Source organism: Gallinula chloropus (genome assembly GCF_964237585.1).
Source record: "Gallinula chloropus genome assembly, chromosome: 2".
In the NCBI taxonomy this organism is placed as follows: domain Eukaryota; kingdom Metazoa; phylum Chordata; class Aves; order Gruiformes; family Rallidae; genus Gallinula; species Gallinula chloropus.
In genome coordinates this window covers 13190694-13218336 of record NC_140086.1, presented here as the reverse complement: position 1 = coordinate 13218336, position 27643 = coordinate 13190694, and the positions used below count along the sequence as shown (strand labels likewise).

General features: G+C 43.5%; 1 protein-coding gene across 1 annotated transcript in view; it reads right to left on the bottom strand.

Annotated features, from left to right (window-relative positions):
• TMEM65 (transmembrane protein 65) overlaps positions 1-21653 on the bottom strand; it is a gene marked incomplete at its 5' end in the record, with an annotated part of 33253 nt that extends 11600 nt beyond the window's left edge. The window contains 2 exons of the mRNA XM_084280397.1: positions 13424-13504; positions 21305-21653. Of these exons, the coding sequence (XP_084136523.1) occupies positions 13424-13504; positions 21305-21653 (430 nt within the window). The remainder of the gene's footprint in view (positions 1-13423; positions 13505-21304) is intronic.
• Positions 21654-27643: the final 5990 nt, after the last annotated feature.

The following is a 27643-nucleotide window of genomic DNA, read 5'->3' as shown; positions in this document are numbered from 1 at the left end:
TATTATCAGCCCTGAACTTTTGAAAAATTGCTTCCCTACTTTTGATGAGTTAACTTCTACAGGCAAAGCTAAAACTGGTAAAACATGATAAGAGCCTACAACACTACCTCAAGTATTTCAGTTTTACTTGGGGTAGACAAGTACACGAAAAGACAACACTGCAAACATCAGCTGGGAATCCTCTGAGTATATGTCAGAACTGTGCAACTGAGCAAGAATCCCTGCATCCAAATCATTCCTATATCCAAAGCTGTTGTTGGAGGAACTTAAAAATACAGTCAGATCATAGCACCAGTGTTCAGCCAAACACAATGCTGACTTCCAAAATAATTTCATTTATTAAAGATCTTAAACTGCTTCTTACCTCTGGCCAACAGATAAACTACCCAAGTTCTAGAAACACCCATCATGCAAATCAGAGAAGTAAAACCCAAATACTACAGAAATACTTAGAGGTATTTTCAGCCCCCCACCCCACAAAACCATGAAGCCTTGGGCTGGAGGAGTAGAACAACATCCTGCAGTAAACAGAAAAGCCCCCTGCAAAACCCAGTTGTCCACAGCCATCTCTAGTACTAGACTGCCAAAAAAAGTCAAGACCAAAATTTTCAGCTTGTTCTCAGGAATGACAGGACTGAGGGTGGGACCCATTTTCCTAACACAAGCTTCACCTGCACTTGTCTGCATGTGGTCTCCCTCCTCTTGAGCTGCTCAGTACTTGGTGCCATTCCCCCCCTTCCTGGGCCATACGCCAGGGCAGCAGCGCAGAGCGCTAAGGCAACCCCTTCACGTGCCTGGCTCTTGCTGTGTTTGGGAACAGTAATGGCCGGGTACATCTGTACCTGGATCGTGAGGCTCTTGCTCCCCTATTGCTTGGGAACAACAATGACAACTGATCACCTCCTGACACCTCGGCACACCTGCGGCTGGGCCGTAGCCCAAAAGGTGGAGATGCCAGAGCAGCTCTGAGTTTGTCTAACTGATGGAAAGTACCAGAACATTTCGCCATCTGAGCTGAGCCAAAATGGGAGAGCGCTTGACACAAGTCAATTATCTCAGACCCTATCAATAGCAATTGTAAGCGAGACCTTTGAGCTCTCCTGGATCGCAGTGGGCTGTGACCAGCATCTCCTCTGAGATGGGACACCATTTATTAAATCATAAACTGCGTCAAACATTTTCATCCACAACAACTGCCACTGAAGCCATCCCCACTGAAGGGCTATCTATTCTGTAAGTCTGATTCTCTATATCCAAGGACTTCGTAATGAAGAGCTGTAAAAGCACACAAACTTCCAGGAAACACTCCCTTTACCTCTGAGGAAGGCATCTTTTAATAGTTCTCCCTGATTATGATATCCAGTTAGTTTCCAGAATTCCCAGGTGAAGTGTTTTGGGTACCAGTACAGAAGACTATTCGGTTTGTCACACGGAACATCAGTTCTGTGGATTTAATTACAACTGATGTCTGAGTTTGATAGCACATGGCAGTCTACATAATTACACTCCAGTCAGTGTAGCCACAAAGCAGCACGTAATTGATTTTAGAGACTTATTACTAAAAGAAAGAATTGAGGGCAAGCATTTAGTAGGAGACAAAAGAAAAAAGCTTTTATACCTATGAATAATGTGAATTTCAACAGTTATGTTAACTAAAAAGGAAATAAACCTTCAGACCATGCGTCAGGGACTATCTTGGCATGGGTTTAAAAAAAGGGAGGCTGGGGAACACTGCTTTGGGGCAAAATTGGAGAGTAAGATAACGGGAAGCAGTAAGGGATCAAATACACAAAATTCACTTCATCACTGACATCACTTCTCTTGGTAGTATGGGATTTCTGCTAAATAGCCATGTAATCAAGCAGGGAATCCAAGCTGCTTCAACAACACTAGCGCAGTCAAATGTTAAAAGAAGTCACTAAGGGCAGCATGGAGGCACTGTACCCTGGAGACCAAACCACTCTTGTCCAGCAGTAGAGAACTCTTCTGTAGGTAACAACATCCTCCTGCTGCATCCACAAGAACATCCCTCTACAGAAATGTGTCTTGCTAAACTCACCTGGAAGGACACCTGACTTACAGCCTCCTGCAACATCTAGATAAAAATTCGTTTGGGAAATAAAGATTTGGGATCACATGTACTAATGAGTGAGGGGTAGGTACAGTGTGCCAGACAGATAACTAATGCAGGTCAGCCCTGCTCATGCTCCAGAGCGGGAAGCTCCAACCCTGACACCTCCCTGCCTGAGCCAGGACCATCTCCAGCCTAGAGAGGGCATCCAGTCTCACCCTGCTCAAAGGGGGGACAAATCAGACCAGGTTGCTCAGGCCCTTGTCAGACCGCCCACAGGACCAGGCTCAAGGAATAAGGGCTGTGGAGCACCAAAACAAGCCTCAAGCACACAGATGACTTCACCAATGGCTGAAGTATGCTCAGTCACTGCAATGCACAGGGTACTGCCTGCTACGGGCAAGGGGCTGCACCAGCTCAGCTCCAGAGACCAAGACTCAGCTTAAAACTGGGATATTGAGAGGATTAAATTAAAAAAAAAGCAGAAAGAATTAAATAACCTCTGATGTATGAAAGCAGTAACATTTTTTACAGAATCACCTCCAAATCTGCCTCTTTAAAGCATAACACACTTTCGTATCTTGCAGTTTTAAGGCACCAAGGGAACACTTCTTTTGGAGAGCCAAAAAAAAATATCTTTTAAAGCAATTTTTAAAAACTCTGGATAGCAAAATGCATTTCAGAATAGGGCACCTATTCACAGGAAGCTGTCCTGACTATTTGAATTTTCCAGGCTCAGCAAAAACAAAAACAAAAAACCCAAGAAAAAGTCTTCAGAGCATATATAGCAAAGGAAACACACCCTTTGCTTGTTTCACTGGGGGGAAAACAAAAACCCAAATTGCAAAATCCTCTTTCAAGAATTGAGGTCAGTCAGAATCCAACAGTTCAGAGTTCAAATGCTTGGGAAAGAAACCTAAAGAACTCCAGTATTGTCCATCATGACAGCCAATCACCAGCTTATCCTATGCCATAGTGCTGAATAAGAGGCCAGAATTTATCTTACCACAGAAGGAATAAAACAAAGTGGCAGAGCAAGTAATATTGTCATTTGATAGCTGACATTCATTACCATAAACGAAGTTATAAACCAAGGTTCAAGTGCAATACAGTTCATGAGCCCTGAATTGGCAAAGTCTAGGGAACAAGAAAAAAAACCACACAAAATTGCCTCTTAAATTTGTTCTTGATCTTTTTTGATCAAGGATCACTTCTTTTGCTAACTAAACGTTTACTTTTTTTAATAAATAAGACAGAACCCAGGGGAAATATAAAATTGTCACCATAAATAATATCATTATCCACAACTTGGCCCCAATCCAGCAAGTTAAATTAACTCTGACCATTGTAGCCAATTTAAACCAAGACAGTACTTGCAATTTGGTTTTAAGATTATTTTTTAGCTGACAAAAACTCCCAACTGACTTACAGGTAATAGAGGCACATTTATTCAGACAATTAAAATAAACCAACAAAAACACACCCCAGAACAAACCAGAAAGCTGTCATCACCAGTTTTTGAATTATCAATTATTTAAGAACTGGCACAGAGAGGAACTTGCAAGCCTAAAGGCATGCATTATCATGTTTTATTCAAATTGCAGCTAAAACTGCCGTAAAATTTTATAGCAAAATCTGTTACTGTCACCCAGGGGCAGGAAACATGTAACAGTGATGGCCAGGGTTACTCTAGGAATATGCATGCTACAGCTGAGTACTGTTAGACAAGAACATGAGCAGTGATTTATAAATTTGTTTGTTTTTTTTTAACTAGTGATGAAGTTAAGATTAATGAATAGAAGGTAAGGAGGAGGAATATAGAGGATATTAATAATCTATATCCATTATAACCTCATTGTAGGCTCTGAAGGTTAGCACCTAATCTGGACATCAGGCAGAGCTTTGTCTCAAATACATCAATGCATTCCCTCTAAAAAACCTGCCCAGGCCACTTGAGCAACTCGTTCAGGTTCGCACGGAGACAGCAATGGCTTCACTCACACAGCACTGGGAATTGAACCAACTGATGTGGCTCAACATGAGGTGGTACAAGTGAGTAGTGAAGAGGATCTTTGTAAGATGATCTTTATCCCCCAAATTTGGGACTGGACCTTAGAAGTGAGATGTCTGTTACTGTGTTCAGTATCTAGGTAGGGATGGAAGCTCAGAAGTAAATTCTGACTGACTGTGATGCATGAGTTCATTCATGGAATAAGCTCGTAAGGCCAGACCCCATCCCCCTCTATTCCTCCTCTGGTTTTCTGAATATTCTAACAAAGCCTGCAAAAAAATCTCAGTACACAAAGCAAAACACAGAGTTGAAAAGCCATGCTCATTGATCTTTGATTTGGTTCCCTTACCGTTTCAGACTGGGGAAAAAAACAAAACAACCTATGGGTTGACAGCAAAGGAAAAATATCTGCATCATTTGTTATAACTCACAAATGGTTTCCTGTTACTACAGCAATTAAGGCCTGAAAGGATGCTGACTCGTAGAGTGCTAAATATAGACCTGGCTCTTGGCCCGTTCAGTCACATGCAGAGGAGAGCGCTGAGCAAAGCACTAGTAGGCGATGAATAGACAGAGGACATGATACAATAATTTCTCTACTACCTCTGAAAAGATAACTATGTCCAAACAAATATTATGCATTAATACAGTTAGGACACTATGAGCATTAAAGATGTATTTTTTTAAACATATATATAGTGTAACACTAGGAAGTTACAGTGTTCACGTTCCATCTCCCTCCCTGAAAAACTCAGAGGTGGCAGAGATTACCACCTTTATTTGAAACCATTGCTGTACCCAGCAGACCAGGCATTGAACAAGCTCTGCAGGAGTGCCATTTGCTCCTGGCATCAGCCACCCGATTCCCTTCGGAACAAAACCCCAGAGTAATCTCAGGGATCTTTCAGTCCTGGGATTCCCTACAAGCAGGTGGGCAGCCTGGACATGTGGGCCCCAGGACAAACACAGGACTAAACACCACATACAACAGATGCCACAAGCCTGCTCCAAAGGAAAAAACCCAAACCTATGACTGGGAGCACAACTACTCTGCACCACCTCACCTGGCAGTCAGTAGCTACTCCCTAGCACAGATGCATTTAGCAACAGAAACATACACTATCTCTCAGAGTCAGAATAGTCTACATTTAAATATCAAAAAATTAATTTTGAATTTATATGCAGTGCTCACTAGATGTTCATCATCAAATATTGTGAGTATACAATACACTTACCCTAGTATCCTTTCCAAAAACAATACACTGTTCATATCCTCATAAATATGTTTAACAAAACACAGGCACCTAAGGTGGAAATCCTGATCTGAAAGCCAGAAGAATGCATAAAATGCAAACTGGCTCAAATCAATCTTCACCACTAAAAGGTTTCTTCCCTGATCTAATCCAATTCTCTATCAGTAAAAACTTAATAACCTCTATAAACTTAAAGGTCAGCCTTTCAATTCTACTCAAACAGGTTCACACCAAAACAGGATTCACAGTATTTTGCTCAACAAGGTCTCAAACTGCAGCTGAAGATTAGAAAGAGGATGCTTGCCTCGAGATTCAAAGGAGTTCATCACCTAAAATGATGACAATGCTGAAAGGACTTTAAATTCGTAACAGAGATGCAGGGTAAGGACACAAATAGGGAGTCTGAGCTGTCTATTTCAAAGAGAAATGGAAAACGTCAGAAAAACAGCTGCAGCCTTGATGTAGAAGTGCCCAGAACATGGTTAACATTGATAGGAGATGGAATGGGAACAATAACTCCATAGTCTGATCTGTGCATTCCAGAAGTGAACAGTTATATATTATTTAACAAACTAAGAACAAAAAACCCCAGTGATACTTGAGTGCTGCTGAGAAATAATCTGTCTGCAGCAATTCCCTGTCTGGAATGAGCCATCCAGAGTCACAATTACCTGCCCCAAAACCCCAAATTAATGCCATCATCACAAATGCAGCTTGGTTCTTCTTTCCCTCCTCACCCTCTCCACATCAGTGCTCAGGGACTGGAATGAGTTCCGAGGAGCTCAAGGGGGAACACCTCCTAGAAGCATAGCAAACTCTTTATCTTTGGATGAATAAGTCTTCCTCTGGGATTAGTAACACCCTTCCCACTAGCTACAAAAAAACCAAACCTAAACAGATAAATACTTCAGCCTAATGTTAGCATGGAATCCAGCTCATTCAAATGCACTTGTCCCCGTGTTTCATTAAAACGAGGTGTCAGCACTTCTGTCAGCACTGATTTTTCCTGGGCCTCCCTTGTTCCAGGTAAATACCTATCAATCATTTCATTGTTTTGCAGCTGAGCAGAGCAGCAGCTGGGCAACAGTGTTGAACTGGAAAACAGTAAGACCACAGTATCTACATATTATCTGGGTATGAGATTAGGTTCTGGCTGTCCTCAATAGCAGGTTCATGTAAGAGGGATAAGCAAAGCAGTTCTGTGGGAGACCACAAAAGATTTGTTAACAAGAATTATCAGAGCTCTGCACACAACCAGAGAGATCTGATTTAGTGGAGGGCTTTCATCACTTTTAAATAAAGAGGATGGAGTCAGGCATCACTGATGCCTACATATTCGTGCTCATGAAATATCTAGGTAGTTATATAAACAATTGTAATATCCTTTATTTAGTGAAGTTTTCCCCCAGGCACTGTTCTCAAAAAGAAATCTTAGAAGGTGATGAAAGATGAGTTTATTTCAACCCCTCCCTTATGCTTTCTCTCCCCTGCCCAAAACCATTCTTTCCCCAGGAAATAGAGGGGAAGATTAAAAAAAAAAAAAAAAGGGTAATTTATGAAGAACAGGGAGCAGTGCTGGCTTTCAAGCCCAGGCACATGATGTGGTGCTCACAGCCAGCAGCACATCCCCTTGGAGGATGAAGCTGACTGACGACAGCCTGTGCAGTACCCAGGGGAACCGGGATGCGCTCTCCTCTGCTGTCCTAGCACAAAACAGTGTATTAGTAACACAGGGGGCTTATGCCTCTGAGCAGATGTAGTGTACCAGGTCCACACTATACTTACTGGCTTGGTTCAACACACTTTCTGTTTATACTGTCACTCCCAGGCACAGAATGAATTTTGCAGTACTCAATCGTCTTGAAATGAGGAAAAAGTAGATCAGCAAGAGGAGATGCTTTCTGTAAGACCAAACCCAAGTCTGGCAACAGCAATACACCTGTACTTAGTCACAGAGCAGGCACCAACACCATAAGCAGGCAGTTACAGCACTGCACTAACATCAGGAGGACAACTAGTAAACTTGATGGGTTTGGTGGGACTTCTTATCCTTTAAGGGAATTCCACTATAACCTGTAACAGAAAGCCAAACTGCTATTAAATCACATGCCAATAAATATCAGCCTTTTCTGAAGCAGAAAAATTCACTCCTTGCCTGAGGAGGACCTTGGAAACAAGTAGTAAGACTGCAGAAATAAGCTGTTCAGAAATAATGCATATAGTTTATTGCTTTTCATGTCTCTGAATTAAAGTCAGTCACCTAGAGTGAGAGCACCAGAGAGGACAGAAACCAAACAATGTTCAAACACTTCGTTACAGACTCACATTAAGTGTAATTAAAGTCCTGCTAATTTTTTGCTGCATTGAGGCAATAAAGACAAAAAGCATGAGCTCCCCTGAGGTCCTTAAGAAACTATTCATACCTGTAAGCCAAAAAGAACACCGTAAGAAACCACTGATCATTTAAGTTCCAGCCATAAATTACACTTACATGAATTGTACCTGTCTTTATAAATGCCTAATGAATACAGAGGCAGTAAGAATGAAGATATTCTTAACTTGCTGCTAGAGGTAGCACAGTAGATTGCTCACTTGAGTAACTTCTACCCAGCAAAGCCTCTCACTGCATTTGACAAACTAGCTAGACTTCAACATCTGAGTCTCTGCACAGCGAAAGCCAAGCCGCAGTGTCAGCTGTCTTTGGCAAACAGCTGAAGGTATGAAAGTTAAATGATATAACATAAAAAAACAGTGTACTATATATGGAACTTTACCTCAAAATGTTTTATTTTGAGTTTTATAAGAAGATACAATATCTGATTGGTTGTTATGTGGCTGCATTATTCACTAGTTTATTCTGCATGTGAATTTTAAGTTCTACTAAAAAAATTGCTCCATTCATTAAAAGGATCTGATATTACCAAGAATGTTGATTTTGAACATAAAGGCATATAAATATGGAGAAACAGAGGACAAAGACTACCATGCTCTACTCTAAGTGAATGGTTGTGATTAAGTTCACTTTTAACTCTCTCAACCAATTTATTCTGCAAACAAAAACAAAAAAAAATGCTTTTCCTGGACGGAGTTTCTGCAGCCTTCAGCAGGAGGATTAACTAGCTGAGCTGCAAGTGCATCTCTGCAGAGCTACCACAAGCTTCAGCCCATGTCGCACCACTGCAAGACACAGCTGGGCACACGGTCCCAGCAGAGCCACTTCGGGACTCCTGCTCTGTGAAGTACTACACAGCTCGTCCATTTATTAAATCCCAGTGTCGCTTGGGAAACTACCCAAGGCCAGTTTATGAAAGACAGGGTTCCACTTAACACAGTCGTTGTTTCTCAACTTTGCACGTTTTCCCTTTTCCATTGCTAGGTTGTGTCTTTTAACCTGCTCTTTTGTCACAATTTCACTGTGAGGAGACAGCAGGCTCCCGGCAGTGCTGACACCACACCCTCCATCTCCAGCTCTGCTACTCAGCTTGACAATTAGTAAATTACGAACACAAACCCCACATCTGAAACCCAGGTTTTCTGCACACATTAAGCCTATTCTGTTTTCTTCATGGGAGCAAATAGAGCATCTGATCTCTTTAACACTGTTCCCCTTGGCAGTGAAAAATATGCTGCGGTACCGGTGTACTGCCTGCACCAGTGACATACCTGTAACGCCACTATTTACTGGGGGCCGTGAAGTCTGCGCTCCTACAATGTCTCATGCTCTGCAATGGGGGCTGATCTCAGCATGCCTCCAGCATCCTTCCCTCCCTCATTCTCATCTGCTTCTCCAAAGTCTGGGCAATGTTTCCATAGCCTCTTCTCCAGCAGCAAGGAAGATGATGGATTCAGGCTGAGGATGCCTACTGCAGTAGGAGTGATGTGTGATACGGCGCTGGGGGAGGGATGGGGGGAAGCAGGTAATACTGATCCCAGGAGTAATCCAGGACAGAGCTGGAGGAAAGGGGAAAAGAGGAATAGACACAATTCCCTACCTAGTCACAAGACGAATTTTGAGGTCAAAACTGCTCAAACATAACTGCAAGGATTTGGCAATACTAAAGAAGTAACCTAGGAGATCGAAACGGTATTGCTCACTAGTGCAAGTCACTGTACATACTGTTAGGGACACAGAGGGATCCCAGAACAGCCTCACACGTCAAGCACAAAAACCCTCGTAGGACTTCCCATGAGAAAGCAGGACAGAACCTGAAGTCAAATACAAAACTGCACCTCCAAGCTGCTCCACAGGGTGATTCAATACTTCTGCTCCCTAATTCCCTCCTGACCAGGTAATTGGGACTTGTCCTTTACTCTAGCACTCATGTTTAGCCAGGCACACAGCGAGGCCCAGAGAACGGCTGGGCCAGCATGGAAAGCAGAAAAGGGACTTTCACACCCAGAGGTTTTTGGGGCAGAAGAGCAGGACACTCCCTTTGCAACAATGTGGGTGAAGCCAGCAGTAAACCCACACCCATACAAGTCATATCCCTACACAACAGCTTGTCCACAGCATTTATCCCACAGCAGATGAGCCATGTGAGCGTTTTTCCTCCATGGCTGGGAAAAAAAGGAAAAGGTTTTTGGGGGGGTTTGTTTCCCCCCCACACCCCACCTCTAACTGAGGGTTTAACAGAAGGTCAGACATAAATCACAGCAACACTGAGACATATTAGCATCCAACTGCAAAAACTGAAATAAGCATGGAAACAAGGCAGATACAGTAAGTTCCAGATACAGTAAGTTCCTAACACCAAATCCAGAGAAGTAAAAACAGAGAAAACAGTGCAAATCCAAATATTCTTTTCTTTCTTATAAACCAGATCCAATAATCAACGAGTCACATATATTTCCCACTGTAAGCAGTCATCTTTGACATGGGCCATTTGTGTTGTATCAGAACCACAAACATGCCTTCATTACGTTCCTTCTGCTCAGGGAGAGGGACAGAGAATCCCAAGTCTGCCTGACATTTTCAAGAGGAAAAGGTCACCAGGCTGATTATTTATAACAGCACCGCCACTTCTGCAGCTACGTATTTACTTTGCTTTATTTACTCCACTTCATGAAATAACATAAATAGGTAACAGAAAATCTGTGGGGCTGGGGAAGGATTTCAAGCTGCTCTCCCATCTCTCCTCTCTGGCAAAAATCTGTATTAGGCAAGATGGCTGTGGATCCAGCTGGCAACTTCTACATCTCTTCATCCTGAACAAAACAGTTAATTTTACATTTGTAACATCACATCTTTATTTGTGCTTTAAAAAAAAAAAACAACCCAGCCTGTTGCCAGGACTTAATGAAGCACAGAAACAGCTGGATTGGACGGCTATTTGCAATCTGAAAACACAAGCTGATGGTATTCAAAAAAGCAGCTAGAGAAACCAGTCTGTTCCATGCACATTTCTCTCCAGTCTTCCCCCAAACCCAGTAGAGCAAATAAACCACAACTTCTACCCATCCAGACTGCTGTGAAATAAGGGATAATATCCTAATGGAGACTGATGATTCACAATCTTTGTGGAAGATGAGTTACAGTGAACTGGTCAGCAGCAAGGGACGGATCACTGCGTAGAATCAAAAGCTATCAAGAGCAAATAATCAAAAGCCTTGAACAGAAAGGTTATTTTAACAGTACCACAACCAGAAACCCATAATGTCTGAAAGAAAAATGCAGCAGGTCAAAATGCAGCAGGTTACCTGTTGGTTCACAGGAACCATTTAGACTTGAAGAAAATACCAAAGCTTCATAGCAACGCAGCTTTACACACAGCAACACACCTCAAAGCAGGCAGACTGGGGCAGCGACAAGAACCACATACCCTATGTCTCCTCCTAGCCCTGCCTGAAGGCTTCTCAGAAAGTTTTGAAAGAGCTGCTGGTGTCCAGCTGACAGGTCCCAGACTGCATCTGATAAATGAGCTTTAGGAAGCAAAGCTTGGGCTATCGCCAAGCCCCACGTCTCCAGCTCTGCTGAGTTTAAGTTGGCCTCACTGTAGAAGCCTTTTTCCTCTCAAATTTTTCCATTCTTTTTGAAATGAAAAAGATTTTTCGAGGCTTCGTCCTTCCCCCAGGTCACACAGGAGCTTTTCACCAGGATCATTGCCAAAGAGTAAGGCAAGTTCTAATTCCAAAAATGCCTATGTTCCTATCTGACAACCTAAAAGCCATTAAGTATTTAGCAAGCACGCTGAGGAAAGGGTTTTTTTTTTTTTCCCAGGGTTCAAACAGTAGAGAGAATAAAACAAGCCACCTGCTCCTTATGTCTGCTTTAAGGTGACAGGAGAGTTGATACAGAATATACCCCAACTCCAAACACATTAATATTCCAGACTTAAATATGCTCCTATTTCCTTTTTTTATTATTGAGAGAAACAATGTTAAGCTTAAAAAAAACACCCCACTGTTGGAATTTGCCAAAAGCTAACACATCTCAGTTCATGAAAATTAAATCTAAAAACCTCAAAGAATACCCCAAAAGCAACGAACATAACGAGCCCATCACATACAAATGGAAACTGGCAAGTGATGCAGCAAAAAGAAGATAACAAGTATCACTGTGTATTACGGCTGCTAGGGTGCATATTTTATTAACAAATAACATACAAACATCTAAGAAGCCAAAGTAAATGAACACTGGAAAAAAAGGAGCTATGATTTATACCCCATTGTTCTGAATGAAGTGTGCACTGTGCTGGGTTACAACTGGTATTTTGTGGACTTTGTCTAAAAATACTCCCTGTGTTTCAGATGAAGCAAGGGGGTTTTTTCAGTGACATCCCAAAAAGTCCAAGGGGCTTCTTCGATGTTAAAAGGAAGTTCTCACAGACAGCAACACATCAAGAATGCATATGCTGTCAGGGTTCTGAGATAAGACCATGCTGATTTAAGGAGAAAGAAAAGAGGGGGCCACAAAATGGCTCACACACACAAGCCCAGCTTTTCCCTAAATTAGCAACTTCTTGTAAAGAAAAATAACCACAAGGGCAATCCAAGACTGTTTAAGTACTCTGCTTGCATGACAGGCTCACATCAGTTTTGTATTTACTTTTTCTTTTTAGAAAAGATTTTCTCCCAGCAACACCAACTGTGTCCACAGTTCCGTATTTGGATTAAATAATAAGTAAGGCTGACCGAAGCAAAGTGTTTTCAGCTGAATGAGTAAGCTCTTTCTTAGAGAAACTGGTAGACTTCCACATCAATTAAATTCAGCTATACACGGAAGCAGTACCTCTGTGCCCACAGAATAAACATGATCTGTTTCATTCATGCCTATTACAGGGAGGTCTAAGTGTTTGTAATCCATCACGCTGAAAGGTTTACGTTGCATTGTAAGTCAAAGTTGCATTTCAAGGAAAATACATCAGAAGCTCCCCTCAATACTAGACAAGAGAGCTAAAAGGAAAATCTTTCTCCTGGTAACTATAAAATGCATTATTTTACACAAGACACATACAGTTGGAGAACAGCTCAAGGCTGTTAGGTATTTGTTCTTCATTTCCGATTCAAAACATGTTCATGCACAATGACTATTTTGCACACATTACATGCTAACACACATGCAAACAGTGGAAAATGCTTTAATTACAGCAATCCTACTTTATCTTTTCTAAGATGTTAGCTGCAGGGAAGGACAAAGGCAGTTAACTAAACACACTTTTTAAGGGTAATATTTCTGCATTTTGTTTGGACTACATAATTTCCTACTTTCATAGGAAAAGGCTTCATGTAGATGACACTGAGCGTTTTCAAGTAAATGAAGCTGTTTCACAGTCTGAAATCTCTGGTCAGGTATTATCTAGAAACTGAGGTACAGCTCAGAGGCTCCCATAAGACCCACTTGAAACACTTCTCTGGTGACATTAGGAGTAAACCTCCAAAGCACTACAGGGATCACTGAAATTCTTGAGACTAAGGCACTGTACTAACACAAACAAACAGTAGGTGTGTGCTTTCATTTCTTGTAGCAATACATGCCAACTGCACCAAAACAAGCAAGCGGAAAGCCTGTCAAACCGGCAGCCCGCTGCCCTTACACGATGCCATGTCTTAGCAAACACACTCTTTCTTTGGTTGGGTGTTTTACTGTACCAAAATCACTGGTTGCCTCTGGTGACACTACCTCCTTCGCTGGCTTCTCAAGTGGTACCAGTGGTTTGGGATACCTGGATGCTACAAGTTTTCAAAAGCAAGACAGCAATAAGTCATTATTTAAAGTCTTCCAAACAACGCTGGAGTATCCGCCAGGAAGGAAAAAGTCATTACAAACATCAAGGAGACTGAATTTCTCTGGGTGTTACACCAAATTCCACCTGAATGTCTGCAGACTCTCCTCTGCAAAAACATATGGCAAAGTTTCTGCAAGTTTAAGCAAAGAAGTTGGACTAGAAGCTGGTTTAAGTTGTGCAAACAAGTAAAATTTCAGAATACAAAAGAAAATCAAACCAAAAGAGCAAAACCAACATGAATTTCAGAAAACAGTACCTTACTGAATGTGGCTTAAAGGTAGAGTTACAGTAACATTTAACATTTCAGCAAACAGTTTCAGGATAGTTTTATCCTAAGTGACCAAGCACCAGCTTTCTTGTTTATGACATTAAACCTCAGCCCCTTCTCACACTTAAGTAAGACAAACAAGGCCCTATCCCAAAGTACTACCTGCATTAGCTCAAATAGTATAATCCCCACAGAGCTGAAAGCAGAAAAAGAGAATTACCAGATTTATTGAAAGTTAAAATTCTTTAAAAATTCTTCAGTGTACTTAAAATTCCCCTAAGATATGCACATATTGAGATGCTGGCACTATTAACAATTAAGCTCCCCTAAGCTACCTAAGTTTCCAATTTTTATTTTTAAAAAGGAAGTCCAAACACCATGCATCCAGCTGAAATAAAGCTTAAACATGAAGGCAATGTCTGACTGACTAGTGCAACACAGCAAGTGCTGGAATGAATAATGGAAACAGAGATTTTACTACTGCCCAAGAAAACATTTTGGAGCCGAGGTTTTGTCAATCCATTTTTTTGCTTTGTATTTTGGTTATTTGTTTGCTTGTTGTGGTTGATTTTTTTATTAACTACATTTTCACTTTTGAAAGGTTTTTTGGGGAATGAGGCATACTACTCACTAAGACTTCAGGAGTTTTACACCTCTTAACTGAGGCACCCCCACATAGTGTCCAGACCTCCCCATGCACTTCATTTTTCCTGGGAACAAGCATCCACAAACGTAAAAAAAAAGTTTAACTAAAATTCCTAAGGAGTGGAAGTGCAATTTAGGGATAAAAAGAGGGTGGAATTCCCACCTCTACCCACTACACAACAGAATAGACGCAGAGTTCATTTGATGAAGTGACCTAATCCCTGGTCACATCCACCCAAGCCCCGGTGAGCTGTCAGCAGCGCAGGACTCCGGCTTCCCCAGCCAGGCTGGGTCCCAGCTCCCTGAAGCGGGCAGAAGGCAGGACACTGCTCTCCAGCAGCCAGGCCTGGGAAAGCTGCAGCGGGTTTATGCGACAAGTGTTCCAAATCCAGAAGCACATGGCAGCTAAGGGGCTGAACACAGCTTATGATTTCTTCCCTTCTTCACTAAGTATTAAGAAAAATAGTGTCAGACCAGCTAGAAAAATATGTAACTCTTCTAGCCTGCTCCTTTCCTCCCTCCTCAGCAAGGCAGTATTAATTTCAGTTAAATGGCCAAGATTCAGTACTGGTATCAACTACCACTCAGGGTCTGAAGCCTTTTCTAATAGCTTACTTTATCACAGGTAATCAAACCCTTTGCATTACACAGATGACAGCCATCTGAATATAGATCAATTCTATCCATATATTTTAAGGAAAATATCGGCAGTATGCGTAACATTCTTCCTTCTGCACCTTCATGAGAAAGCTCATTGATTTTAGAAAGAAAATGTTTCAGAAGCAAAGAGAAAAGGAGTACATGCTTTCATCTGACATATAATATTCCTTTCATCACTGAGTATTTTGGACTCAGCAGTGAGGTCAGCGACAGTCCTGGGGTCTGCTCTAGCAGCCTAAGAACACAAAGGGAGTGCAGGCAGGCAAGTAATGGTTTGTCATTTTACCAGCTTGATGAGGCACTTCAAACTTGCAAGGTAGGTACTTGCCCACAACCTTTTCCTAGACTAGCAATCGAAACTTCATTTAAACAACAGTTTCCTGATGTAAATCATAGTAAGGGAGAGGTAGATGATCTTTCTCCACGCACACCTCAGAGTTCACCTGCACACGTTGGGCCCATAGAGGAGAGGGGGAGAGAGAACCACCTCATTCATACCTGCCAAAGCACACCAGTTCCTTCTCCCCACTCAGCAGGATGGGCATCCTCCCAAGAGACTTCACACTCCAACTGTGAAACCGTTCTCTAAACAAGACCGGTAATTCCAGAAGGATTGTGCTTTGTTGAGTTAATACAGATTAGGTTCTAACAAAAAAAGGTACTAAAATCTGAGTGGTTTGAAACCACCACAGCAAATGAACTGGTGTGTTTGTACTAGCAAGAAGCTTCTGACTCATGCAACAAAAGGAATCTTTTTCACATGAGGATCATGTTTGGAGTGCCGAAAACCCTCAGTGAAATCTGTTTATCTTTGATGGCATTTGCAGTCTTCTGAACTAACTTTAAAAGAAAAGTTGTGAAAGCAAAGGCACCTAAGCTCAAACATTCCCTAAACTACGCCAGTGGGCTAGAGTTCATGAGTTTAACACCAGGTCACAAACCAGAGATGTTTCTTCTAACATCAAAGTAAGATTTCAACCAACAATGGCTAAAAAGCTTGCAAATTCCCACAAAAAGATCTTGCCCTGGGTGTTAGCTCTGATGATGGCAGAGAGGTGGTGCCATTTACCCACAACACTTTTTTTTTTTTTAAAAGAAAAATAAACACAAGATGCAGTAAGTTAAAATTATTAACGTTTTTCTATCAAACAAACCAATTTGCTCAGGTTATTTATTAAATCACCTATGCAACGACACCAGTTTCTTCAAAGAGAATCTAGCTACAGACTGAATTCTCCACAGCGTGCAAATTAAACCAACAAAGCTAGCTGGCAAGACTGCAGTGCTACCATGGTTTTTTCACGTTTTCCAGTTAATACACAACCTCAACAGGCAGAGAAACAAGCAATTACACATCAGAAGGCCTTTTATTTAGTGATCACATCACAAGAGCCTTCTACTTAAAACATAAAATGCAACTTGGTGCTTTCAAGGAGTTGTGTTCAATGCACATACATTATATATTAAAATATATATTTTAATATTATATATACACAAAGATATAGATTGTGTGATATATATATATAATTTTGTGTATGCATGCAAAGATGGTCAACTGATTCCTGTTTTCCCATCTTTGCAACAAAATATGGGGAAAAAATAGATTCTCTCACTACCAAGACCTGAGACTGTTAGTATCGTGTTAGTATGATTAATGGAAAATGGTTACATCGTCACTCGAGAATATTTTAACCCAGCACAGGTAAGAATAACAGTACCCCTAGAAAAAATAAAGATGCAACAGACATCCCAAGTTTAATATTGTTACTGGGCTTGCTGCACTGCTTAGCAATGCAGTCATTTCATATCAAACATTGGAAACTAGAGGTAGAAAACCTGCATATAAGCTCCCTTAAGAGGCAACTTACATCAACCTTCTAACACCAGTCTTATAATGGAAAATTGCAATAGAGGGTCAGAGGCATTAAATCTCTCTCCAAATTACCAGTAAGGTTTTTACACTTTCATTTCCCCCCCACGAAAGAGATGTGCAGAGTGAAAGAGGATTTGACTGTCTCTTGCCAACAAAACTAAGCTTTGATTGCGGGACACCACTTCCACAAACACCAAAGCAGAACTATTACATTTAAAGTGAATTGGTCTACTTGCTACTTCAGCACTTCTCTATCTATGAGAAACAAACATTGTCTTTTTTCTATTCCAAGTGCACAGGCACCTTCTCCACCTGGTGCAGCTCACATCCTCACAAGAAACACAAAATGAAATTTAGAAAGATTCAAACCTCTTCTTGGGAAAATGTGAGACCTTATTTACCTTTCCAGTACTGGAAAGGGAGGGGGGAAAAAAAAAAAAAAGAGGGAAGAAAAAGACTTAATGAAGAAGGAAGACTACATCAGGCACAAAGGTGTTGCAGCTTTCTGCAAAAAGAATAACTTAGTGATATTGTGACTAAATTTTATGGTAGCAAAATGCAGATTATAGTCTAAAACAGGACAGTGCTCAAAATAATTTCTGAGAATTCCATTTTGTGGCCTTCCCCCCCAGCTTCTATTATGCAAGTCCCATCTATTATTTCAGCTCAGACTCCCATGTAAGCCAGCACATCTTCACAGCCATCCTTAATCACAAATTCACAGGAAAGAGCTCTGTCCTCTGACTGAAGCACTAAAACAAACAGAAGAATCATAGTGTTTACTAACAACATGAAGTTTAAAGAGCTTTATGGAAGCTAAGCCATTTAAACTGACTGCTACTGCTTGGAACCTGGAAGCTCTAAGTGTCCAGACTTAAACATCCAGGTAACACAGGTGTGAAGGCAGGAACATGTTCCAAGCTACCCCATCACAAACCTCTCCCCACCTGCAGATTTGTGACTACAGTGCAAACAGATGGGTTAAGTTAAATGCTTCAGAGACCCACCTAACTTACAGGTTACAATGGCTACAACTCACCTACCTGAGGACCGTCCTTCAGCGTAGCAGCCGCAGCAAGGGGTGGGTTTCCCTGCAGCCTCTGCCATTAGCGGAGGCCACAGATAGTGTGTCCTGTCATATTTCGCGCTAGGGCAATTAGTTGATGGAACTGCATCCTTCTGGTGGTAGGCCTGGGAATGGGCTGAGGGACTGGCCCCATTTGGTTCTTGATGTGCCCAGGTCTCCCCATATTGCTGACAGCTTCCCCTAGCTGATATGGGGTCTGTTAGGGCACAGAAGAGGCAGTGAAGGAAGAAGGTCAAAACTTAACCCAAAAAGGACCGTGTTAAGAAGGATACGGACTCAGACCTCCCTTTCCATATAGAAGTATGAAAAGATCACAGGCACAAAACAAGCTTAAGCACAGCAGCAAAACTGCGTAGGCATTTCATGACTGAGGAAAGACTGATTATTTCCCCCGGACTCAAACAGGACACAGGAATTTACTCAGCAGGTAGACAAGTGGATTTGAAGGCCACATTTCAATCACTTCCATTGGAAATCAACACAAGATTAAAACTAGCTGATTCTTTAGATGAGGTCACTACTGGGAGCTGCAGCACGCTGCCACCAAATGAGAAGACTGAGAAGAAAACAAACCTCCAAAACCATGTGAAATTCTGAAGTGATGCCAGTAGGTTGGAGAAAGTCCTTGGAAAGCAGGGCACAAATACCTCTCACTCATCTGCTCCTCGCACTCACAACCTGTGTACCTAGTTAGATCTTTCCTACACAGTCACCAGTTCAGCAGCAGGAAAGAGCAAGCACACAAAATACTATCTAACCATACAGAACAAAGCTTGTAAAACGCAGAATAGCAGCATCTAGCCCAGAAATCATAAAATTTTCTTTCCAGTGCAGCCCTTCTGTTCACTCTGCCATCTTCTGGCACTCCTTGACGTCGAGTGACGATACAGATGCGACACGCTCCAAGAGCCTGGTTCTACATTTCCTGACTTGCTTCTCTCAAAATCTGAATTCTGTGTCAACCCCCTCCAGAAAGGAGCTACAGGCAATTGACCCCGCCAGGGCCTTTGGGCATTACCCTTCCCTTCCCCAGCCCAAAGCAGCTTTCACATCTACACAGCAAAGAGGATCCAGCACTACAGTGGGTGCATCTAATGAAACCAGAGCACCTATTTTATAGATGTAGAAATATTTTGGTGCCACCTTCTCTCTCATTCACATGATTTTAATTATCTAGACTATCAGGGAATGTACACAAGGTACATACTGCAGTTTTAACAGGTCTTTTTCTTTAATTTTTACTCAACAGACTTACTAGAAGCCCTTCTTGGCTATGGTGTTTCTTTTTCTGCAACACATGAAGAAATACAAATTCTCAGTTAAAAGCTGACAGCTGTTGTACTGCTGCCTGGTTAAAAAAAAAAAACACATGAATGGAGCTGGCTAATGGAAAAGGTTGTTTCTGAAAAAGTCTTATCAAGCTACTAGATGGGCAGATCAAGAAGCTGACTCAAGGACCAAGGTCTGATGGCATTATGCCACTTTGTGCAGCCCTTATCTGCAAGACTACAGAGCCCACAACAGAGCTTTTGTTGAAACAATCTCTCTGCTGATATTAACGCTCAGAGTTTCAGGCACAAGTGAATTGCCATTTCCACTAATAGAATAAATTTACAGCTTACTAAATACGGCCCCATACAGTAAAGTCTCTAAACTCAAACTAATGTTTTTGTTACTCTGTCTTCAAGATCCTGAATCATCAGAAAGTCACAGGATTTTATAGAAGGAGAATTTCATGCTATAGCTGACAACATCTGAGCAACAAAATATTAAATAGAACCATCTGTTGAATTATCTCTGTATAAGCTTTGAGACTTTATAGCAAAATACATTTTCAAGTCTCATTCTGATATCCATGACACATCCTCCAGGTATGCAGAAGCACCGCGAGCAACTCAGTTTCACCTGGACAGTAACTGCTGAGATAGAAACTCACACAAAACCCCCTATGGTGAGAACCCTGCAGAAGCTGAGACAGGTTTATTTAGGAAGAGTTTTAGTTGTTAGTATTCAAAAGTTAGCGTTAACTTACAGCTCAAGACGTACTTCCCACTGTGTTGGAAAAGAAACACAACCGCTCTGCAAAACAGCGGCGGTGAAAATGAACTGTTTCATTCAACTACTCTGGCTCTGGCTAGAAACACTCCTGTTTATTTGCAAGTGTGCTATAAACAAAACTGAAGAGGAACCTGAGAAGGGTCTGTCACTTGGTGAAGGTGGCAGAGCTGACCCCAGCCCTGTTCTCTGCCCACAAGATTTCTTCCAGACATGTACAGAAGAGCCACAAGGCACAGAAATGCCCTTTCCAAGGGCACGCTACTATCAAAGTCACAAAGAGGCCTAGATCAAATGCACACTGATCTCCTTAAGTACCTGCTATCATCTTCGTTGCAGTAGGGACCATAAATTACAGCTGAACATCAGAACCAGAAGTGGCAAGGCTGTAATTAAGAGGATTTGGTTTTGACAGGTTTTTATTTGCTTATGAAAAATCGTCATGTTGTCAAGAACGGTCGGATCATAAAGAAAAGAAAATCACCGGGAATTATTTTAATCGGTTGTGCACAGCAGGGTATTCAGAGACACATCTACAAACCTCCCCAGCACACACACCCCTCCCTGCACTGGAGCCAGCCCTTCCCAGCAGCAGTGCCAGCAAGCAGGCAGCTCTCCGCGCAGGGAGGGTAACTCATGAATGAGCCCCCGGAGCAGCGGCAGCCCAGCGTCTCTGGAGAGGTCTGAAATCACTTTGGAGAGCCCTCCCGACGATGGTGCAGCCCCGAGACGCGGGCTGCGCTGCTCCCCTCCCCACGAGCGGCCACCCGCGCCTCTCGAACTCCTCCACACGCGGGGCAACAGGGGTCGTTTTAACTTCGGAAGGTGCCGCAGATGCTTCTGGAAACTAAATTTCAGGTTGTGCGCCCTGAAATTTATACCCGAGTACGCTACAGCACACTCGGCACACGGCTCCCGCTGGCTCGTCCTGCTGGAGCTCTCTCCTCGTACGGCCGCCCGAAGGAGTCACTCGGGCCAAGGCGGGAGGACCTGCCACAGCCAACGCCAAACTTCGGGGGCTCGGTGCCCGCACCGGCCCGGCCCGGCCCTCTCCCCCGTCCCACCCCCCACCCCAGCGCGGCCCCGGCCGCGGAGCGAGGCAGCGGATACCGGCCCTTGGGCCGCCGGGCCGGGGTCCGAAAGAGTCGGCGCTCACCTTGGGCGATGGCGATGGACTCGAAGCGGTGAAGCTCCCGCAGGAGGCAGCTCCGCTCGGTGGAGTGCAGGCTGTAGATGAAGTCGCGAGCCCCCTGCGCCGTGTTCAACGCCTCCATCGGCTCCTTCTTGGGGTGGGTGCCCAGCGCCCGCCCGAGCGACGGCGGCGACCCCGGCGGAAGGAGCAGCCCCTCGGCGCCGCCTCGCAGGCTGCTCAGGCGGCGGCGGCAGCAGCAGCGCTGCGGGCCGCGCAGCGAGCCCAGGCAGGAGGGTGCGGCGGCAGCGGCAACAACGGCGGGGCCCCCCGGCCGCCCCAGCAGCAGCGCCGCCCGGCCGAGCCACGCCGACATGGGGCAGGGGAAGGGCGCGGCGCTCGGGCCGCCAGATACACCCGCCTCGGAGTGCCCAGACCGCGCTCCCCCCAGGCTGATTTCACCGGGCCCGGGAATACCGCGCCCAGTCACCGCCCCGCGGCCGCTCCCGCCAGCGGCGGCAGCGCCGCGCCCCACCCCGCGCTCCGCTCCGCGCCGCTCGGGCCGCCTCAACCGCTGCCGCCCATGGCCCCTCGCCGGCGGCGGGGCGGGGCGGAGCGGAGGGCGGCCGGCAAGGGGGCGGCTCCGCGCAGGCGCGGTGTAGGGCAGTGGCGGGGATCGGCGCGGCCTCTGAGTGTCTGCTCACCCTGAGGGGCGTTGGGGTGGGAGCCCTGGGGGAGCGGCGAGCTTTGCGGGAGCGGTGGAGTCCGTGCCGGTTTCGTCCTGCGCCGGTTTCATCCCCCGCCGGCGCTATCGGCCCTCTCCTTTGCGGGGGAACTCATTGGCTGTGGGGGAAGGAGGGAGGGGCTGGGGTGCGGCCGGTTTGAGACGGATAGATCATGGAGGGTAGCGACGGTTAAGCGCTGCTCTCCTCCGAGCCTTAGCGCTTGGCGAGGCTCCCCCACGCTCGGGGTGTTACAGTCCTTGTTAAGGAACCTCTGCGCCCGCAGGGCTTATAGACAGCAACTAAAGTTGTCCCCAGCATCGTACCAGAGCAACGGAGACAAGGATGTGGTTGTCTTTCCCGCCTCCCAAGCCCTTACCTTGGAGTTCGGTACCCTTACTGCATCCAGTGTTCAGTTAGTACACTTCAGCCATAAGGTGCATGGGCATATCTTCTTGATTAATTGGCAGGGTTTGTGTTTGAACCCCACTGTATGGTTATTTTTTTTTTTTTAGATATATATTTAGGACAAGTACAGTTGATACTTGGTGGAATTAAGTCTTTTTTAAAACTAGGTTTTAAGTGTGGAGGTGTGTGGTCTGAACCGCTCCCTGGGAACTTGTGCCACGTGTGCCAGGGATTGATCCAGGTTCGGGGTTTTTTTAAACACCGTGTTTAAAAATAATTAGCTTGTAATTAGACTACAAAGAACCACGATGACAATGGGGCTCATTGTCACAGTTTAACCCCAGCCAGCAACTGAGCCCCACGCAGCAGCTCAATCCCTTCCCCGGTGGGTTAGGGAAGAGAATCAGAAGAGTGAAAAGTGAGGAAACTCGAGGGTTGAGATAAAGACAGTTTCACAGGTAAAGCAAAAGCTGCATATGCAAGCAAAGCAAGACAAGGGATTCATTCCCCACTTTACATGAGCAGGCAGGTGTTCAGTCGTCAGAAGGGCTTCATCACACCTAACAGTGACTTGGGAAGACAAACACCATCACTCCAAATGTCCCCCCCCTTCCTCCTTCTTCACCCAGATTTATCTGCTGGGCATGACATCATACAGTACAGAATATCCCTCTGGTCAGTTGGGGTCAGCTGTCTCGGTTGTGTCCCCTCCCAACTCCTTGTGCACCCCCAGCATCCTTGCTGGTGGGGTGAGGAGCTGAAAAGGCCTTGGCTCTGTGTCAGCCCCGAGCAGCAGAAACAGAAACATCCCTGTGTTATCAGCCCTGTTTCCAGCACAAATCCAAACCACAGCCCCAAACTAGCTACTCTGGGGAACATTAATTCTATCCCAGCCAAAACCAACTCACTTCTTTATTATATGCCTAACTCAATACTAAGGTAGGTGACTTCGGGAGCTACTCAGAATGCATTGTCACATACTAAAGGTAGCAGACTTCCAGAATGGGGATGCAGGGTGGTCTGCTGCCCCCTTGGAGAGAGGCAAAGCTTTAATTTCTCCCAGCTGCCTTCCCTTCAGGGAGAAGTCAAAACTTTATGTGAAAAAGCAGCATTTTCTCTGCAGTTCCACTGTTGCAGAGTTACCACAGAGTATAAATACAAAGATCTTGTGATAAACAGAGGTGTTTAACCTAGAGTTTGCGTTAGGTGTTACGGTTATTTGCGTATCGTATGCGTACTGTAATGAGAGAGAAGAAAGTGAGTGCAGAAATAAAGTCAATCATAAAAGCCTGGATATATGATATTGTAATTTTCACAGCTTGAGAAATAGTGGTGATAGATGAATGTTGGCTACTGTTTCCAGTTAAATGCATTTTTGTCATGCAGATAATAGATCACGCCTGTAAAACAAGATTATTTTACAGTTCTGTGATTCTTTCTTCCAGTGCTTACTCCAGTTCCAGAACCACTAAGCATTTGATGATGTTTATAACTGTACTTACCTTCCCAGGTATTTTCATATAATCACAGAGTGGTTTGGGAGGGACCTTAAAGATCATCCAGTTCCAACTCCCTGCCATGGGCAGGGACATCTTTCACTAGACCAGGTGGCCCAAAGCCCCATCCAACCTGGCCTTGAACACTGCCAGGGAGGGGGCAGCCACAGCTCCTCTAGGCAGCCTGTGCCAGGGACTCACCTCCGTCATAGGGAAGAATTTCTTCCTAATGTCTAATCTAAATCCACCCTCTTCAAGCTTACAGCCATTACCCCTTGTCCTGTCACTGCCCTCACTGACAAACAGTCCCTCTCCAGCTTTCCTGTAGCCTCTTCAGGTACTGGAAGGCTGCTATAAGGTCTCCCTGTACCCTTCTCTTCTCCAGGCGGAACAAGCCCAACTCTCTCAGCCTGTCTTCATAGGAGATGTGCTCCAGCCCTCTCATCATCCTCATGGCCTCCTCTGGACTGCCTCCAACAACCCCATGTCTTTCTTGTACTGAGGACCCCAGAGCTGGACACAGTACTGGCAGGTGGGGTCTCCCCAGAGCAGAGGGGTAGAATCACCTCCCTTGACCAGTTGGTCACACTGGTTTTGGTACAGCCCAGGATATGGTTGGCTTTCTGGGCTGCAAGTGCACATTGCCACATCATGTTGAGATTCTCATCAATCAACACCCTCAAGTCTTTCTCCTCAGAGCTGCTCTCAGTCCATTCCCTGCCCAGCCTGTAGTTGTGCTTGGGATTGTGCCAATGGCTCTTGCACTTGGCCTTGAACTTCATGTGGTTCACACGTGCCCATCTCAACCTGTCAAGGTCCTTCTGGATGGCATTTTATTTTAAAAATGGTATCTTCCACTACTCTTTAGGGGCAATGTAGCAGTTGGTAAGAGTTTGTACTTCCAGATAACTGTAACAACAGAGTTGATAGCAGTGTTCAAAGATGCTGGTAAAATTTTCGTAATCAAATAGCTTTTCCAATAAAAAAGGATGCTTCCACACAGAAAAGCAGGGGGGGTTCAGAGGGATTGTCAGACACCCAAAAAAAAAAAAGCCGCCTTAAAAAAAAAGGAAATGAAAAGCTTTCCAGATTCCAAACCTTTAACACTTCAATCTGTTTTTTCTAATACTTCAAAGCAATTTCTGATTGTTTAGGTCAAATTTTATATTATTGTAATATATAGAACTATATTATATATTATTATTTTCTATTTACATATCTCAATTGCACCGAAGACAGTGCATGGAAGGAACTTTTGACTACAAAGAGAGCACAGAAGCATCACTAGGACCAGGCAAGAAAAGAGGCTTCCTATTTTTCCCACCAATGCAACCTACACCAACCGTGCTGGACACCTATTGCAAAAGGTGACTGCATTTTATTTATTCTAGGGGTGTTTTGACACTACTCAAAACATTGCAGGTGTTTTCAGGCACCACAGGAGAGAGTTACTTTGTCCAGGGGGGCTTGCAGTCTACCGTGCCAGGCTCCAAAGGATTTCCTTACAGACAGGACCTTGTGCTGGTGTGAATCTCTCATGCAATGATTCTGAAGTCAATGTCAATGAACTGGGAGTTTCTGACAGAGCCTTCAGATATTTGCCTTATAGAAATACCAACCACACAGAGAGGTGCAAGGGCATTATTTAAGTAGACATGATACAATGCTATTACAAAAAGAAGGTCATTACTGGTATAACAAGGTGGAGATCAGGCTTTAGCAGCCTGTAAATTCTGCAGGCAGCAACTGTGGCTTGTGCCCTTCCATGCCTTTAAACTGCATTGAACAAACTGGAATAAAAATGTCTTCGGAGGGGCTATTTTGTAATGACAGGGAACAAACCAGATAGCCTAACAGGCTTTTTCCGTAATTCTTTGTTGGAACTCTTATTCCATGAAAAACTGAAATTGAAGCCACTGGCTAAACTGACACGTTAATTAATCAGACTGTCTGTTTAATTTGATTCAGCAGGTGGTGTAGAGTAGCTTTCATTAGTCCCTGATGCTCCAGCAGAGCTTGTGAAGCTGCTGAAATGTGTATTTCTCACAATGTTCTGAAAAATGCAGAAGTTTCACTTTGTTTTCTTCTTTTCTTGCTGATAGGTTAATTTTCTCCTAACGTGATTTATTTTATGAGTGACCAAATCAATAAAGCTGGTTTACACACCAACTGACAGAAGTAGGAGGAAATTGTTTACAATACTACATGGAAAATTTGGTGATGTGTAGCCCTAAAAGCTAAAAAGATACTTATGAAGGAGCAGCAAAAAAGTGCCAGCCAACTTTAACAGAATTTCTGCAAGGCCTTCCAAGGACTGCAGAGCTCAGTTCATTTTGTGGAGACTGGCAGCCTTCCTCCTATATGAGGTGCACATTTAATAATTGCATTTTAATGTGGTGAAATAAGAACATATTTATTATTCATGAAGGAGCTTTTTATTAAGGGAGTAACGTTGATTTTTCTGCACAGTGTAACAGTAAGTATTGTAACTCAGGCAAGGACAAGATTTAAAGATTGGTAAATTTTTGACACTATAAGTTGTGGCTATGTACAGTTTGTGTTGTACCTGCCAAGAGCTATGTTTAAGCAGGTCCAAATTTATAGGAAACTTGCAAATAAATAAGTGAAGAGGGGCATGGGCAAGCTACATTTCTGAGAAAGCTGTCCTGCTAGCCCAGCTAGGGTCTGATCCTACAATTGTTAGGGAGGGATCCACAGAGAACACAACATGATGCTCACTTACAAAAGGAGCCTTGAAATATATGGACCGCTCAGTAAAGTTGGAAATCCTATCTACAGTCTAAACTACAAATGTCAGACAAGATTGGAAGCTTAAAATATCACCACTGGCTGAAATAGTGCACAGATATGTCATTTAGTAATAAAATAAGCTGAGGGAACTGTGGGGAACTGAGTGCTGCCCTTGTACAGCTTTGTGCAATCATTTGCATTATTATATTGATAAGCAGATAAAAACAATTTCAAGACAATTTTTGGCTTAGGACTGTGATGGTTTTGGCTGAGATAGAGTTAAAAGTTCTTCATAGGAGCTTGCATGGGGCTGGGGTTTGGATTTGTGCTAAGAACAGTTTTGATTGATAACACAGGGCTGGTTTAGTTCTTGCTGAGCAGTGCTTACATAGTGCCAGGGCCTTCTCTGGTCCTCATCTTGCTCACATAAATGAGTCCACATTTTAACATTCAGGAAGCAGAATGGCACATTCTGTGGTCTAAACAATGCTGAGGATCACTGCAGACAGCATCTAAATGGATATATAAACATGGGGTTATCAAGATAAGAAGTCACACTTTTTCCTTCTTTCAGGGTAAATGCTTTTAGAACACTGTATTCAGCTATGGTGTCCTCAGTCTGAGAGAAATTGCAGATAGCTCAAAAAACTGTTGGGAAAAGTATTGAAAGTTTAGAAAAATGCTTCTTGGTAAGAGACTCCAAAGATCAATTTATCAACTGCAATTTTGGGGGTTTAACATAATCTCTAAATAACTTACTTTATAAACCAACATCTTCAGCACACAATAAAATTACACATAACAGTCAATGTATATTGATATATGGCAAGTCCTGAAGCTGAAGCTAGGCAGAATCAGAATACTGTACATTTTAGGATTGAAAATAAATAACAACTAAACAGCTTTCTAAAGGTTTATTTTCTAGAAGATAGGATCTGTTTCAAAGAAAAAGTGAAGTCTTAGCTTAGACAATCTATTAGCTCTTCTTT